Below are 16,737 nucleotides of genomic sequence, written 5' to 3'. Positions count from 1 at the left end.
GGGCTCTTGGGGCCATTGGCTGTCGGAAGGGACCATGACCCATACTGGAAGATGTTTGCTTTGGAGAAGCATTCAGTGAAACCCGTGGAGGTGCTGGAGTGGTCCATGCTGTCTCCTCTGCTGCCTCCCAGATCCCATCCCCTTGGGCTTCCTTGTGCTTCTTTCCCCTCATGTTCAGCCTTGAGACAGGATGGGAGCGCTGTGCCCTGAGGAGGGCTCACCTTATTTTATGGTCGTCTGTGATGGAGCCCATCAACTGACAGACTTCCCCCCATGTAAACATCCATGCCAACATTGTGCTCCCTTATTCCACTCTCCTGGAGGTGGCTTTCCCTGTTCCTGTCCCAGTTCATCCTCTCCCAATGAGGACCTGCCCCGCTTGGACATCTCTGTGAGATGAGAGCACTTCCTTGAGGCTGGAAGCCCAGAGGAAAGCCCAGTGACTGATCCCAGCCACGTCCGATCCCCTTCGAGAGCCTGCTCCTAGAGCCACTTGGAGACGTCGAGATGTGACCATGCACACAGCACTTTGGAGAACCAGATCCCTGCTGCTCCCTCCCCTCTCCAAGGCCTGGATAGTTCCCAGGAGTCCTACAAGGCCTCCAAGCCCTTTTGTCTACACCCTGACTCAGCCCCAGTGTGTGTCCATGTCTGGTTTTCATTTGTGTATTAAGAGCTCAGACGAGTCGCTCCCGCAGTGCCTCGTCCATCCCGGACCCGTCCTGGCCGGCTCTGTTGCACCCCTTGGGGTTAGACAGGGCAGCAGGCAGCAGAGTTGGGTCCGTTGTTTTCAAGCTTTTTATGTTTTACTTTAATTTTTTTTTTAATTCTTTTTTTTTTTTTTAACTCTTGCACCTTAATCTCTCACATCCCTTCTTTGACAGACCGCGAGGGTGGAGAGGGGCTCGATTCCCATGACGCAGTTCCTGAATGCGCCGTAGCGCAACGTTCAGCTGACAGCTCTTCCCACACACCTAAACCCCCAACCCGTCTGGGTCAGAATTCTTTTTTCCCCCCCACTCCACCCTTCATTTGAACTTTGGGGAGGGAGGGAATCATGTGGGGAAGGTCACTTTTGGTTTATATATCCCAGGAGCCTGGTAGCACAGACCAGTTCGCCTCACGTATCCATGAGGCACAGCTGGCCCTTCGGACCACAGCCATAACCCTGGCGCGGTGGGAAGGTGATGGATGGATGGACGGATGGGTGGGAATGGCTGTGACAGTGCAATAGAGACGAGCATCCGCTGCTAGACAACTCCTCTGAGGTGACTCTTGGTTTGCCCGAAGTCAGGAGGGAAGGACAGACGGACAGACGCCCTTTGTTCACATGGACGGCGAGAGCTTCCCCACACACAGCCCTGCCTAGAGACACGGAACCACGACGGGAGTTGGGTTGAACTTACAAAGGAAGAAAATAATAATTTTAAGAAAAGGAGAAAAAAAAAAATAGGAATAAGAACAACCTCTGTAGCATGGAACTTGAAGGAAATGAATGAAACCCCCAAGCACTTGCCTCAAAACTAGTTTCTCATGCCTGGTGTTTGGCTCTGAATTATTTTACGGCATACAGTATCGGTTGCCCAAACATGCCAAGCTAAGAGTGTATTGGTGGCTCTACAAGTGTGAACAAACTAAACGAAGCACTTTATTCTGTATAGATTAAGGGAAGGCGGGGAGGGGAGGGGATGCTTTTCGGAAGCGTCTTAAGTAATGTTCTAGGAAATGTATTATTATTATTATTATTACCTTTTTTTTTATGACCATGTGTAATCAATATATGTTTATCTTTAACTCCAAGTACAGCAGTTACTCTCTTTGGGATGGTGTGAGGAGGGGGAGGCTAAGATGGTTGGATTAGTCCATCCCCGTGGGGCCAACTGAGGCGAGTCGTTGTCTACCGCAGGAACGGGCGAGTCTTGCTTCGTCGATGGTCCCGTTGGCCAATGTCCAGGAGGTCCCAAGAGGTTCATCAAAGCCACCTCCCAGGGCACAACTCCCAGTCAGACATCCCCATCCCGAGCCATCTTCTGCCTGGGGGTGCTGGGGCTGCTCTCTGTGCTGCCCACAAGCACAGCAAGTCACGGTAGGGAGGCTGGTTTGGGTTGTCCCTCGAGGCCAGGTCCTTGGCCATGCTTTGAAATCTGCTTTTGGCCTCTCACCAAGGCACGTTGGGGCTCGCTGAGCTCTGAAATTGGTGAGAGGTCAGAACCGGGCCTTTCCACTGCGTTCTCCCAGTCTGGAAGTGTTATGACTGTTACCAAAGAGGTTGCAAGTGGAAGGACTGAATCAATAAACGATTTGTCTTTTATAAAAGAAAAATGAAAGCTCCACCACTTTCTTTTGTTACCTTAATTTTGCTTTATCTTTTTCTTCCCCCCATTTTTTTTTTTTTTTTTTACTTTTCTTTTAAAAGGGCTTTTTTCAGGCAACTGTGTGAGCAGTCAGAGGTGGGGAGGATGAGGAATCCTGTGGAATGTTGACTGCTGCCACTGCTTCGCATGTACAGGCTCTGTTGGGTTTGGTGGGAGGTGTGTGTGTGTGTGTGTGTGTGTGTGTGTGTGAAACAACTTGACTGCTGTGGGGCCAACAAAAAACACCTTTCAGCTTTTCAGGGAAGGGTGATGAGTGAATAGAAGCAGGAATTCCGTGCTTACAGCCCTGGGGTAAGGACTGAGCACCTGGTCCTACTGGCTCCATCAGTGTGAACTCTTGAGTAGGGGCTCTCTGATCTCTACTGGCAGAGGAGAAACCAAGGAGCACATCCAAAAACACCCAGTGCCTTTATTAATTTATAATGGAGCAGGGGGAACCTCATCAGCAATATCAGCGTGGATATTGGGAAGGTAATGGAAGAAGAGATGGTTTTTCCTCACCTTTTGGATGTAGTCTTTGCCACTGTCATCTGTAGGGGAACCTGTGCCACTGAAGCTGTTGCATCTGAGCCAGGAAAACACCAGGCAGCAGGGAAGAGCCATGTCTCTCTGAGCATTCCTGGTCGCATTTCTTATCTGTGATGGCCTTTAAACTGACACAGCCTCTTGGAGATGTGGAGGAACATCCCCAGGCCACACCTTCACTTGGTGATGTCCAGCTCTGCCTGCTTCCTCGGACCAGCATGTGCTGAGGTTTGCCTCTTGTTGCTCAAGCAGTGGGATATTTCAAGTTCTTCTGGGTCTTTCTATACAACAGCTATTTTTCCTTTTGTAGTTTCCTGATCTGTGCCAGTGGCAGCTTCTCCACAGCTTTATGATGGATGTGAACCACACGTGAGTAGTGAACTCCAGTTTATTTGAAACATCTTGAGCCTTTATCAGGAGCCACATCACAACAACTCGTGGAAATTCAGCAACATTCTCCTGCTGGCTTCAAAATGCCCAGAATTCCTCCAGGAGAGCCAAAAAATGTGGCAGGAGGCGAATGGGGATTAAACCTCTATTAGGATCATCAACAATTTCCTAGCCTGCATTCAGCAAGAAGAGCTGAAGCAAAGGTCACAGAATCAAAAAATAATTAAGGCTGAAAAATACCTTCAAGAACACTGAGTCAGCCTTTGACCAATCACCACCTTGTCAGACAGACCAGAGCACTGAGTGCAACTTCCACTCATTCCTTGAACAATTCCAGGGTTGGTGCTGCTGGAGGCAGGAGGTGGGATCCTGACACTGTAATAAATGACTTTTTAAAATGGTTGTTCTATGCAGGAGATTTTAAAATTTTTTTTCAATTTTTTTTTTCTGCCAGAAGCTATTTGGAAGAGTCATCTGTAATTAGCTTGGGAATTGTCTGCATGAATTTCTGCAGAACTAGGCAGAAGGTGTTTATTTCTTTTCCGTGCATTTTTCACACATTTGATTGTTTCAAAGATTTTTGTTCCTTTTTTTTTTTTTTAAAGCTACTTTGTGACAGCCAGTCACCTTGGATTTCTTTTTCTTTTGAAATATTTTATTACTGTTCTGATGTGATTGTCCTCTAAGGAGCTTATCCCGTAACTTTCTAAATCCTTCAAATGAAACCAGGACAAGATTGGTTCCTTTACTTCCCTTGAATTCTTTTTCCTTCCAAACATATTTCAGTTTCTCCGCAACTGCATTTTGACCTAGATTTTTGATACCAGAATTTTCATACCACTTTGAGGCAATTGTTTTGCAAGGTTTGTTTTTGTTCTTTCTTTGAATTATTATTGATTATCGACCCTGTTACTGGTACTATGACATCACAGAATCATAGAATTGTTAAGGTTGGAAAAGACCTTTAATCTCTTTGAGTCCAGCCACCAACCCAGCACCACCACCTTGTTCACCACTAAACCATGTCCCTAAGTGCCACATCCACGTGGTTTTTGAACACTTCCAGGGATGGTGACTCCATCACTGGAACTCCACTGCCTTTTCCAATGCTTTACGATCCTTTCCATGAAAAAACTCATCCTGATATCCAATGTAAACCTCCCCTGGCACAGCTTGAGGCTGTTTCCTCTCACCCTGTCAGTGTAGGCATCCAGCTTCCTTCTAGGTCTGGGTAAACTCCTAGGTGTGATATCCATAGGGAAGGGCTGCAAGGATACAGATCCTAAAATTTCAGCTCTCAAATGGGGGAAAATAACAAGAAAAAAATGGGGCTCTCCATGGGGCTTGTTTTGCTGCATGTGTCCAGCACAGCTTGTGCTCAGTCCTTGTTTTCGGTTGCTGTGAAGGATCAGTTTCAGCTCCATCAATATGCAGACACAGGGGATTTTTTTTGGAATAGTCACATTTATTTTTAAATAAACCACTGGTCAGATGGTGTGGGCATCAGGAGATTTTTGCTGCTTTTTTCCTGCTGCCAGTACAGTCATGTCTCTATCAAAACTTCATTATTGACAACTTCAAAATAAATATGCATTTTTTCCTCAGTCAGAAGCTCTCCTTGAGCCAAAAACATCCGAGATCTTAGCAAAGTAAAATACTCTTAAAAAAAAAAATCTGAACATGAAAAATAAGAAAAACAGCAAAAAATATAAAACCTTTCCCTAAAAACCAGCATTTGTCAGTCCATAGGTGAGGACATTGCGATCTGTGATTGAAGATGAGGAGCCCAAAAGGCTGGAGGTGACCCCACGTGGTATCCTCTGTCCATCCCTCCTCCCTTCCCACCCTACAGCTTCCATGACTCCTCCCTTCCTGAGACTCAGCTCCCGGCCTCTCATCACTCCGAAGTCCAGCTGGAGGCAAAGAACTAAGATTATTTGCTTTCCTTCACAACTTCCAAAGTGCTTCTGCTGCTCACATGATCTTCTCTTTTAACTGTCTCATCCTAACATCCCTCTTCACTCAGGAGTTCATCAAATTCAGGTACTCCTGCACCACTCCACTCAGGTCTCTCCTGAACCACTTGACTTTAACCCTTCCTTCTCCTCTCCAAGGAACACTGTGCTCACAGACACCTTAGTCTGGGAAATACTTTGTGGACACCTTTCCCCGGAGAATGTCATCTTAGTCCCCACTTTCTGCGTCTGCTGTTTGTTGGAGGGCTCCAACAGCAGTTGAAAAGATTGGGAAAAACATGGAGAAAGAAGTTAAAAAAATGTATAATCTATTTGTCCCATCCCCTGAGACTGGAATAGCTAATTATTTCTGTGCTTCTCAGTCTTCCCCAGCTCCTTGCAGGCTCCAGATCCCCTCTCTAGTTACCTTGTGAGCACCTTCGATTTCCTGGGAGGTTTTCCAGATGCCCTCCCCTCTTTCCCACTTCTCCAAAAAAAGTACCAATCACAGATGCAATGTCCTGGGCAGTGTCCAGATGCCACATCTCTGAGAAGCATCTCCCCATCCCTCCTTGCCCCAGCACCCCGTGGAAAGAGGACCAATCCCTCCTGGCTACATCTTGGTTAGGCGCAGGACGTTGAGGCGCACGGGCAGGAAGGTGGCACCGGAGGCGTACTGGATCTCCCGGAGAACCCCTTCCCACTTCTTCTGCTCCTCGTCATACCTGGGGGGAGGCAGACAGACAATGGTGAGGAATGGTCTCCTCTCCCTCCCTCCAGCTGCTCTCCACAGGGGTGGGAGCCCACAGGAGTTATTTGGCCACAAGAATCTACGTGGGGACTTTCAGCCGTGGCGTGCTCTGCTTTGGGGGACATGGATGTCAGCACGTGGTCCTGCAGGGGAGGGGATATTTTGCTTCTGGGAATTGGGTTGATGGCACCAAGGTGGAACATCCATGGTGAAGGACAGCGGGATCCTGCTGAGGGTGCCAGAGCACTGAATTGAGGGACAGGAGCAGCCAGTGCTGCACTAGCAGCTGTCACTAAGTGCTTTCTGCCCACTCCCCTTGCATGTAAGACTATCTGCTTCCCAGCCCAGACTCTCTGCTTCCCAGCCTGAGCACTGGCTGTTCCCAGGGAGAGGAAGCATCGCACAGATGCTGCTCCACACCAAAGGAGAGGCTTGAACCTGCTCCAGGCAAAATGTCAGCACGCAACAAAGCCAAAGGAGCAAGTTTTCCCTGGTCTGTTGCTGTGTGAGGCTGGGAGAGATCACTGAAGCACCAATGTGCCCTCCAGCACAGCACAGGGCACACTTCCCAGACACCGAGTGCTGAGCCTGCAGCCTGGTGCTGGGGTGACAACCTCCATCTCACACTGACGGCATAAAAACAGACAGAAATTATCAATTTCATGACTAACATCCCTCCCGTGTTCCCTTGGACAGCCCTGGGGAAGGTTGTCACCTCCAAACGTCGTTCAGCTCCGTTGGCACCAGCTCCCCCGACTCGGTCTCCACGGTGGCGAAGCCCCCGAGCAGGTAGAGCACCCCGGACAGGCTGACCAGGCTGACAGAGCTGCGCTCCTGGGGGAACTCAGGGAAGGTGTCCCACCTGCCACATGAGAGGGGGGACAAGTTACAGCATCCTGGCCATGCTGAGGGTGGCCTCAAATCAGGATTCAACAACTGAGCTCACTGGGGACAGATCCAGTTGTGCAGGTCCAGGTGGGATGGGACCATATCCTGGCTGGTTTTAGGGAAATTGCTCCCATCATCATTGTTCAACTTTGTTTTGCTTTGAGTGCATGGACCAGTTTATCCCAGTCCTGGGCCTGCAGCTGTAAGAGCCGCCCAAACTCAGAGGATTTATTGTGTTGGGTGAAGCTCCAGGGAACCCAAGGACGGCACAGTGGGTGAAACCACTTTGAGGGCGAGCCTGAGATGATGCCCAGCCCAACCACAGTGTCTTTGGCCATCCCCAGCTCTGTGAGGAACCACAGAACCCTAGAATGGCTTGGGTTGGAAGGGACCTTAAAGATTATCCAGCTCCAACTCCCCTACCATGGGCGTATAAACTGGAGGAGCTGACATCAGGAGCCACAAACAAGTTCCAGGATGGTTGGAAGTTGCTGAGCCTACACCTGCACCTACTCCTTGTGTCACCACAACTCAGGACATACTTGTTGGTGGCGATGTCGTAGACCTCCACTGAGTTGGTCAAACCAGAGTCAGTGACACCAGCTGCCACGTAGATTTTGTCCTTGTGCACGGTGGCTCCGAACAGGGAGCGGGCGGTTTTCATGGGAGCCATTTCCTTCCACTCAAACTTGGCTGGGTTGTAGACACACATCTTCTTCAGGCACTTCCTGGAGAAAAATGAGAGGGGAAAGGAACCTCGATCACCTGCCAAGGGGTGGTTGGCAGGGGAGGTTTTGGGGTGTCTGCTGGGAAGAAGGTGGGATCTCTAGGGTGGATTTTGCTCCTTCACATCAGCATGAGTTTGTTGGGTGTGCACCCAAGGATGTCCATGCCTGGAGTCACCACTTGTGTGTGTAACACATTCCCTCCTGCTGTGCCCGCTTTGGATAGGAGTCCTGAGAGCTCAGCTTGGTGCTCACACAGCTGGATACAGGTCCAGGCAGCCTGGATACAGGTCCAGGCAGCCTCTTAGGACCTCTCACAGCCATCAAGGCATTGTTTTATTGCTCCTGATCCACCGTGATGCTGCAAAATATCCTCAGTGGTGTTCCTGTCGCCAGGTGGGCAGTGTGAGGATGCTCACACCTTTCAGACCATAACCTTTCCTGAGCAGGGCCAATCCTTGCTGGACTGTGGAATGTTTGCTCTGCAAACAGACACATCTGTGCCCTGCAAGGCAGCCACTGTGATGCTCCTGAGAGAGGCTTTTCCTGCTGAGCTCATCTCCTGCAGGAGGGTGGGATGGGGTCAGGGTGGATGAGGTTTTTCCCTCCTGTTGCAAATACACATCTGGATTTGACTATAGTGGCCACTCTGCTCCACAAGCCCAAGACAGGACACCCTAAAGGTGAAGGGGCTTCTTTCTCTTCAATGCCTCTCCCAATCTGAGTGACATTTATCTTTTTGTGAGCAAAGGGGATCAGAGAATGGTTTGTTTTGGAAGGATCTTTGAAGAGCATCTCATTCCAACCCCCATGGACAGGGCCACCTTCCACTGGACCAGTTTCCCTCAAAGCTCTCTCCAGCCTGCTTCCAGGGATGGGGCAACACATTCTCCTGTAAGGACACTGCCATCTTCGTGATGTCCCCGTTGGCCTCCTAAGGTTTTGGAAAGGGCTGCAGGCACAAAGGTGAGCAGAGAGGGAAGGATCCACATCTCCCATCCCATCCAGCCCTCCTTAAACCAGGCTGAGGAGCTACCAACTCTGCACTCCCACTGGTTTGGGGGATTGCCTCCTTTATTTTCTCTTGCTTTTTGACTTACTTGTCACTTCCTTTGCCCCCGATGACATAGACAAGATCCTTGTGTGATACCACTGCGTGGCCGTAGACTGCGTAGGGAAGGGGGTCGGCCTCACCCCACTTGAAGGACCTGGAAAAGATGGGAAAGAAAAAGATGGGAAAGAAAGAGATGGGTCAGAAAAAGATGGGAAGCAAAAGCATTTGTAGCTTGCTGGATGGCACCTAGAGGACATGGCATTTCCCAAACCCAGAGGTGAGCACGGGTTTGGACACAATCTCAGAATCACGAGGTCTGCAATGGGGCAGGCTCAGACAATAAATGTGATCCTAAAAAAAGATGACAGTAAAATAAGCAGAGTATTTATGCTAATACTCATTATTTTCTTGAGGTCTTCAGGTAGGGATAGGGAGCAGTAATGACTCCTTGAACCTCTTTTACTCCAAGCTGAGCCCCCCCAGTTCTTTCAGTTGCTCCTGGCGCTCCAGACCCTTCCCCAGCTCTGTTCCCTTCTCAGGGTTCACTCCAGCCCCTCAATGTCCTTCTTGTCATGAGAGGCCCAAAACTGGATGCAGGATTTGAGGCACAGACTGACAGTGCCCAGCACAAAGGAAGAAACATTTCCCTGGTCCTGCTGATACATCCAGGGTGCCACTGGCCCTCTTGGCCACCCGGGCACACAGCTGGCTTATGTTCAATCAGAATAATATCAAACAAATAAAACCAGAGATAAAGTGGTGCTGATCACACCTCTACCAGCTTCAAACTGATACTCAAACCACCCCTGAGCACTTAGTGGGGGCAGACGAATTCTTTCCCAGAGTCTGCAGGGGCAGATAAATGCCCTGCTCTGTGGGAAGGGAGCTGGTTTCAAATCTCTGCCTGTAAAACAGACTTGGAAGCACACACATCTAAATATAGACTAAGCAAAGGCTTGTTGATGCCTGCTGCTCTGTCTCTTTGGGGCAGAGAGCAGCAGGCTTTGGACGTTTCTGTCTCCTGAGAGAAGAACAGGATGGTGCCTTTTAATAAAGCTCATGAGCTAGCATGGGTCAGAGCCCATTGTCCAAAAATAATTGGATATTAAGCCTGATATCAATCAGGACGAGCCATTCTGTGACACATCTGAAAAATTTAAAAACATGCTTTTCTGTTCAAACCTCTTTTGGTGAGACCACAGTGAATGTCACTGATCCTTTAATCAATGGGCAAGAGCAGAAGATTTAGCAGAAGAAAAAAACACCCCTGTACATGTCTCATGTGACCATTACTAACACCAGTGCCAGATAACAAAATATCCCCATAAAGGCTTCCCTCTCCAGGAGGCTCAATAAAGGGAGCAGCTGGAGTGAGACAGCTCAGAGCCCCAGGGCACAGCTCGAGGACAGTCCCAGCATCCTCATACAGAGCTCAAGCTCTTCTCCCAAACCTTTTGACCCCTGGAGAGCTGGAGTCACTTTGCATGGTAGCTGCTCCACCTTCTCCTCCAAGCCCCCTCCCTCCCCACACTCACAGGGGACACTCACAGCCGGTCGTAGCACAGGACTGAATCCAAGGTCTTCTCTCCCTCCTTCAGTTCCTTCCCTCCAACCACAAAAATCGAGTTTTCTGCCTCCCCCAGGCCGAAGAGGCAGCGAGGGGAGGGCAGGGGGGGCATCCCCAGCCAGTCTGCGTCCAGATGGTCGTACTGGAAGGGAACATATGGCCATTAGTGTGTGCCCATTTGCTTAGCAAAAGTCAGGGTCCAGAGGTGGAGGACAAAGCCTGTTGCCATGTGCAGCTTGGTCACCCCAGCAGCACTCTCTGCAATGCTCCTGTGGCTGTGCCTTTGTCAGCTGGAGCAGGATGGGGGATCTGAGAGCAAACCCAAGTCACAACTTGTATGACAGACCTTCTATGACAAGGCATAAGAGCAGAGATGGGTCTGCAGCAACACATTCTGCTCTGTTCATCAAAGCCTGGACCTTACAGAATCACATCAAAGTTGGGAAATGCCTCTGAGATCATTGGGTCCAACCTTTGACCCGTCACCTCCTTGTCAATTCCATGGCACTGGGTGCCACATCAAGTCCTTTCTTGAGCACCTCCATGCATGGTGACTCCACCACTTCCCTGGACAGCCCATCTCAATGCCTGACCACCCTTTTCAGTAACAAAATTCTCCATGGTGTCCAACCTGAGCCTCCCTTGGTGAAGCCTGAGGCCTTGACCTCTCATCCTGTCACTGGTTGGGTGGGAGAAGAGGCCAACCCCACCAACCCCACCTGGCTCCAGCCTCCTTTCAAGGAGTTGTGGAGTGATAAGATCTCTCCTGACTAACCTGGAACAAGCTTGGTCATCTTGGGGTGAAAGACTTCTTGCTGTACTTAAAATGGACTGCTCCTGGCACTGGAGGAATGGAAGCATTTCAATCCTAGAAATTTTCCTGAACCTTTTCATGCATAGAACACCTCACAGTATTTCATCCTGGCATTTTCCATCTCTGCCAGGCAACAGGGTGCTGCCAGCAATGTTGGCTACACAGATAAAGTGAGCCAGTCCCATCTGACAGATGAGCAGGCTGCTGGATCAGGTCACCAAATCCTTGGGCATCTGTAGATCAAGGCATTGCCTCATCTCCCACCCGGAAAAAAAAAAATTTCAAAAAAGAAGAAAAATTCTAAGACTGAAGACTCTGAGCACTGTGGCTTAATGGGAACTGGGAAAAAGAATAATATAGCTTGATAGAGGAGGGAGGGATGTCTTGCAGCCAATTTTGTGGGACTGCAGGATGGAGCTGTGACGCAGCACTGCCTGGAGCATTGTTTGCCATGGGCTCAGGCCAAGGAGCTTCAGCCTGATGGGTTGGCTCCAAAGACTCACCCTCAGCTGGGTGCCTGTGGTTTTTGTCCCTTTGTAAGCTGTGGTCCACACATGTGTTATTTATAGTGCAACCCTGAGCAGTTCAGTCGTCGGGATAGTTCCTGCTTCTTGATGGACTCGGCATTGTTTTCGAGTCTTGCACTTGCAAATAAATCTTGCAAGTGACAAAGAAAGGATACCCTTTTCCATCTGAAATGTCAATGGAATCATTTTGCTCCTGCCAAAATCTGCAAGGCCCCTGGGATTTATCAGCATTTTTATATTTTAGTGCCTGTCCTTAAATCTAAATTATCCCTGACCTAATGCACCGGCTTCAGCAGGGGGAACGTGAAATTTGGGGGGATAGAAAGAGTCAGAAGGTATAGGGAGCTGTGGCACAGTGGCTTGTCATACAGCTAAATGTGTAGTCTGAGTTTAAAAAAAGGGCTCAAAACGTCTCTTGCTCATACAGCAACTGTGAGCTACATGACACTGACGTATTAAATTAAACATTTGCAAACTGATGGCACTCTCCAGTCCCAGGCCTGTCTGATTCTCCCAAGCACAAGTGATATGGTGATGTGTGAGGAGATCCTTTTGGGAAAGAGCTGAAACTTGTTTCCACCATGCTCAAGGCATTTGCCACTGAGTCAATGGCAAACAGGGAGCTGGATAGAGAAATCTTGCTGTTTGCAGCTTAGAACCACAGAGTACTTTGGGGGGAAGTGTAGTTATGATATTTTACGAAAATCCTTTTGTCAGGATTTTCTTCTCCTGAGACACTGAGAGGGTCTCAGGAACAAATGTAAACAAATTACTATCTGCTAGTGTAAAGTGCAACAGGGGCTTCCTTGATTGGTCAATGTGAGGTGTTTCTACTGAATGACCAATCAAGGAGGCAGCTAGTTCAGACTCTTTGAGAGTCACAAGCCTTTGTTATTCATTCCTTTCTATTCCTGTCTCATCTTCTGATGCATCTTTCTCTCTGTTCTTTTACTACAGTTTTAGTGTGTTTTTTTTAATATAATATATATCATAATATAATAAACCAGCCTTCTGAAACATGGAGTCAATATTTCTCCATCTCTCACCCCTTGTCCTAGCTACCCTGAAAACCACAGGGAAGGACCACTAAAGGTTTTTCATCCAGCCCACGTGTTCAAAGGGACACAGATTTGGAGTCAGAGCAGTTTCCCAGGGCTTTGTGCAGCCAAATATTAAATGCTTCCAAGGATGCTGCCCCACCCCTGGAAGTATTCAAGGCCAAGTTGGATGGAGCTCTGAGCAGCCTGGTCTAGTGGAAGGTGTCCCTGCTCATGGCAGGGGCTTGGAAGTAGGAGATCTTCAAGGTCCCTCTCAAGATTCCACAGGATAGCCTCCCAGGCCGTTCTGTAATTCTGTGGAGGTTCTGTGACCTCTCTGGACCCTGCTCCACCTCTGCTGGGAAGATTGATCTTTAGGCACAGGTTTGGCTGAATGCATCAACCTGCTCTTCACAGGTAACTGATGGGGTTGCCCCCACCTCTGTCATCATGGACTGCCCAGTGTGAAAGGCTGTATCTCAAACAGGACACCCCCAGCACTTCCTCAGCTTTCCCACTCCCTCCTGCTACATAGGGCTGGGGTTTCTTCCTCCTGGCTTCTCATTCCCTCGACTTCACCTGGCCTGCACAACCCCCTGCCCCTTTCCAGGTGAGGACAAGCATGGTCCCTGCATGGTGTGCAGCCCTGCTGATGAGGGCAATGAGTCAAGGCAGGGATCAGGGCTCTCAGCTTGGCAACCACCCTCATTTTATCCTTTCTGCCTGGAGATGTTATTGTTTTTTCCCAGAAGAAGCGAGCCTGAGACACGTTATTGTTTCGTCCCAGAAGATTTGAGGCATAGAGAGGAACAAAAAAAGGATTTCTGGGTATGGGAGGAAGAATAGAGGATTTACTGGATTCCTTGGGGTCAGCAGGAAGGGCAGGCGCCTTGTGTTAGCTGTCTACAGGGAAAGAAATCTGGGCTGCAGCCCAGGCTGGGGCTCAGATTGCCTGCACAGCTCAATCCAGCCACAGTTGGGTCACTGCTGAGTTAGAACAGCCACTTTCCCTGAGGGGTATCCCCAAAGACAGCTCATGGTGGTCTCCCCCTCTCAGGATGGAAATGGCTGAGGCAGAGGCTCTGAGCTGGACCAAGCCCATCTCCAGGGGCAGGAGCAGCACTGGGAATGGGGCACGTGTTGGGAGGCAGGGACATGCCCTGTGTCCTTGGGGTGTTTGTTCTGTGGCTGCAGCTGCTGCTGCTCCTTTTTCATCACCTGGCAGCATCACCCTTGGGTTTTCCTGGGGTTCATAACCAGGGAAGGCAGGGATGCAAAGCAGAACCTGGGTCCAATGCCACAAACCTCCCAGTTTGTGAACTTTGGCTGCCAGGGCTGGGCCAAATTCACTGCTCTAAACAATCCTCTCCTCAGGATTTGGATCAGGAAGGCTCACTCCTATTTCCTACTCCTTCAAACCTTCCTCACTACCACAACTGCCCCTCAGTGGCATCTGCCTTAAAAATAAAGGGAGAGGAATCTCCATTAAAGCAACCCCCAGATCATTCTCCTTCGTTTACAACTTTCAATTTAACATCACATGACACCAAATACTGTGGGCTTTGCATGGAAGCTAAAGCTTAGTGGCACTCCCAAGCGGTCAAAGAAACAAAAGAAAGACAAAGGTAGTACCTGTAGGAAGTAGGAGCTCATGGGGTCCTCTTTGTTGTCCTCGTTGTAGTACAGTCCTCCAGCAATGAAGATCTGATTCTCTTTGGTCACCAGACTGACGTGGTTCTTTGGGATTTGAGTAGACAGGGAGGCAAAATAGCACTCGTTGGCATTGGGATCATAGGCCACTGCTCCACTGTCGCTCACCATGAAAATAAGGTCCTGGAGGAACATCCCAAAGCGCATCGTGTCATTCAAGATCCCAGGCAGAGCATCCTCCTCTGTGTCTTCCCCTTCATCTACTGCTCCATTGACAGCGTTCTCCTTTGCTTGATTCTCGCTGTTCTTCTTCACTTTCTTCTTCTTCACCACGGTGAACTTGCCTTTCTGGGCGTCCTTCACCATCTGCAGCTTCTTGAGCAGCTCCGGGCTGGACTTGACCATGGCGTGCTTCTCCACGTGGTCCCTGATGTAGTCGTTGGGCATGAGGCGGAAGCGGATGCTCTCGAAGATGACAGGCAAGGCCTTCTGCCGGCTCTCACGCTCCTTGGTCCCCACCCACTTCATCACCACCTCAAAGACGCTCTCCTCCTTCTCGACGTTGAGCGAGTCGCTGGAGATGATGGCAATCAGCTCGTCGGGGGACAGCTGGTAGAACTCCTCGTCGCGGGAGACCAGCGCGAAGCGGTCACAGATGAAATCCCGGGCGGCCACGGCCAGCCGGGCGCAGTCCAGCATCAACCCCAGCCGGAAGATGGCCAGGCAGTTGCTGAGGCACAGCCTCTTCTGCAGGAAGGACACGCAAACGGTGAAGATGGAGGGGATCTGGAACATGTTGGCCACGGAGAAGATGTCCTGCACGTTCTGCTCGGTGATCTCCAGCTCGGAGGTGTAGATGTAATGGAGGATCTTGCCCATGACATCGGGGTCGACGTCTTCCAAGCTGACCTCCCTCTTCTTGCTCTCTTCCATGTCTGAGAGGAACATGGCCCGGAAATACGGGCTGCAGGCTGCCAGCACCAGCCGATGGCAGGGAAACTCCTTCCCTTTCACTTTTAAAACGCAGTCCAGAAACTTATTGTGGTCCAACATGTCTTTGAGTCCGTCCTGGAGAAGAGTTTGCTGGTAGAGACGCAATTCCTCCACTTGATCAAGAGGCAAACCCATGGTGACGATTAACCGCTCGTTCTTTGCCCCAATCCTTCTTTTGTGGGTAAATATTGGTGGCTGTACCTAAACCTGAGTAAAGAAACTTGCTCAAAGCAGAGCTCACAGCCTCACGGGCTTCCAGACCGCTGGCACACCGGGAATGTGAAACGCTCGCTACGCTCCCAGCTGTCTGTGCACTTCAGCTTCCAGCTCGGGGCTTTATATATAGACACAGCCCTGCAGAGCTTAAGGAATCCATACTGCAGCATGTGTAAGCCGATCACCCTTTAATATGACACACTGGACAAGGAGGAAGGGAGGGGGGCCGGGGGAACAGCTGTAATTCCAGCCTCAGTAATTCAGGAAGGGTCTGTCAGCTCGTGAGTCACCGCAGGGAGAGCAGGAGGTTTGGCTGCTGTGACACCACGGGGGACACGTGCGACCCATGGGTTTGGGAAGAGGACTCCGGGTGAAGCCAACAGCCCAATTTGCTGTTTGGGTCATGGGTGGCGAGGCTGGGACTTCCTCCTGAGGATGCTAAATGGGCTGCTCTGAAAGTGCTGGACCTTTAGCTGTGCTAAAAATAGGCCATGAAGTCAAAGCTGGAAGGATGTGCTAAGAGAGGGTCTTGTGTGGGCTTTGTGGCATCCCCAGCTCCCGCCAGCTCCCACCCAGGCCTGCTTTGCTGCCCAGGTTTGTCCTTTATTCTCCTCTGGAGTCACTTTTCAGGAGTCTGGAAAGGGGTGGGAAATGGAGATAGATCTGTTTATTAACAGCCCTGTATGGGACACAAGACCTGTGCTGGAAGTTCCTTTAAAATCCTCCCTAAAGCAGGAGATTTGAGGACTGTGGGAGAGGAATGGCTCTTTTTCCCTGCAGTAGGTGATGGAGTCACCATCCCTGGAGATGTTAAGGAAAGACTGGACTCAGCACTCAGGGCCGTGGTCTGGTTCAACCACAGGTTGGAGTCAACCCCAGAGCTCTTCTCCAGCCTCACTGATTCTGTGACTCTGTCATGCATGCAAACGGGCCCCAGTGGCACAGTCTCTGGGCACATTGGCACCAATAAATCCATCCTTTCCAGATCCTGGTGACAGAGAGAGCGTCTGAGGCAGAATAGAAATAAAGGAAATGCAGTGGTGGGCTTCAACTCACAGATTAAGACATCTAAACGCAAATACCTTCCAAAGGCCAACTGAGGGTCTCCTGATCAGGCCTTCTGGTTCATCACTCCCCTCTGGATGAAGACTAGAGGCACAGCAGGACAACTTGCCTGGCCTGGAGCTGATGCTCCAGAGTGGCTGAGCTCTCCAGCAGCTCTTGTGTCCTGCTTGCTTACCCATGGATGTCCAGGAAGTCCCCTGGGCCC

General features: G+C 49.9%; 1 protein-coding gene across 1 annotated transcript; it reads right to left on the bottom strand.

Annotated features, from left to right (window-relative positions):
* Positions 1 to 4,734: 4,734 nt before the first annotated feature.
* KLHL40 (kelch like family member 40) lies at positions 4,735 to 15,632 on the bottom strand. Its single transcript, XM_038128308.1, has 6 exons — positions 14,241 to 15,632; positions 10,212 to 10,372; positions 8,710 to 8,817; positions 7,427 to 7,612; positions 6,712 to 6,858; positions 4,735 to 5,970 (listed from the first exon to the last, which is right to left on the bottom strand). Exons 1-6 carry the CDS (start codon positions 15,384 to 15,386, stop codon positions 5,859 to 5,861), a joined length of 1,860 nt encoding a protein of 619 aa, XP_037984236.1. The 5' UTR covers positions 15,387 to 15,632; the 3' UTR covers positions 4,735 to 5,858.
* Positions 15,633 to 16,737: the final 1,105 nt, after the last annotated feature.

The sequence above is a fragment of the Motacilla alba genome, chromosome 2, assembly GCF_015832195.1.
Source record: "Motacilla alba alba isolate MOTALB_02 chromosome 2, Motacilla_alba_V1.0_pri, whole genome shotgun sequence".
Classification (NCBI taxonomy): domain Eukaryota; kingdom Metazoa; phylum Chordata; class Aves; order Passeriformes; family Motacillidae; genus Motacilla; species Motacilla alba.
This window is presented reverse-complemented; position numbering and strand designations above follow the sequence as displayed.

Bases quoted from the DNA above. Each gene is read 5' to 3' on its own strand.
- KLHL40 (XM_038128308.1), bottom strand. From the start codon at position 15,386: ATGGGTTTGCCTCTTGATCAAGTGGAGGAATTGCGTCTCTACCAGCAA. The intron at 10,373-14,240 runs GTACTACCTTTG...GTTCCCTTCCAG, and splicing joins TGAGCTCCTACTTCCTACAG to TACGACCATCTGGACGCAGA. The intron at 7,613-8,709 runs GTAAGTCAAAAA...ATTTTTCTCCAG, and splicing joins GGGGGCAAAGGAAGTGACAA to GAAGTGCCTGAAGAAGATGT.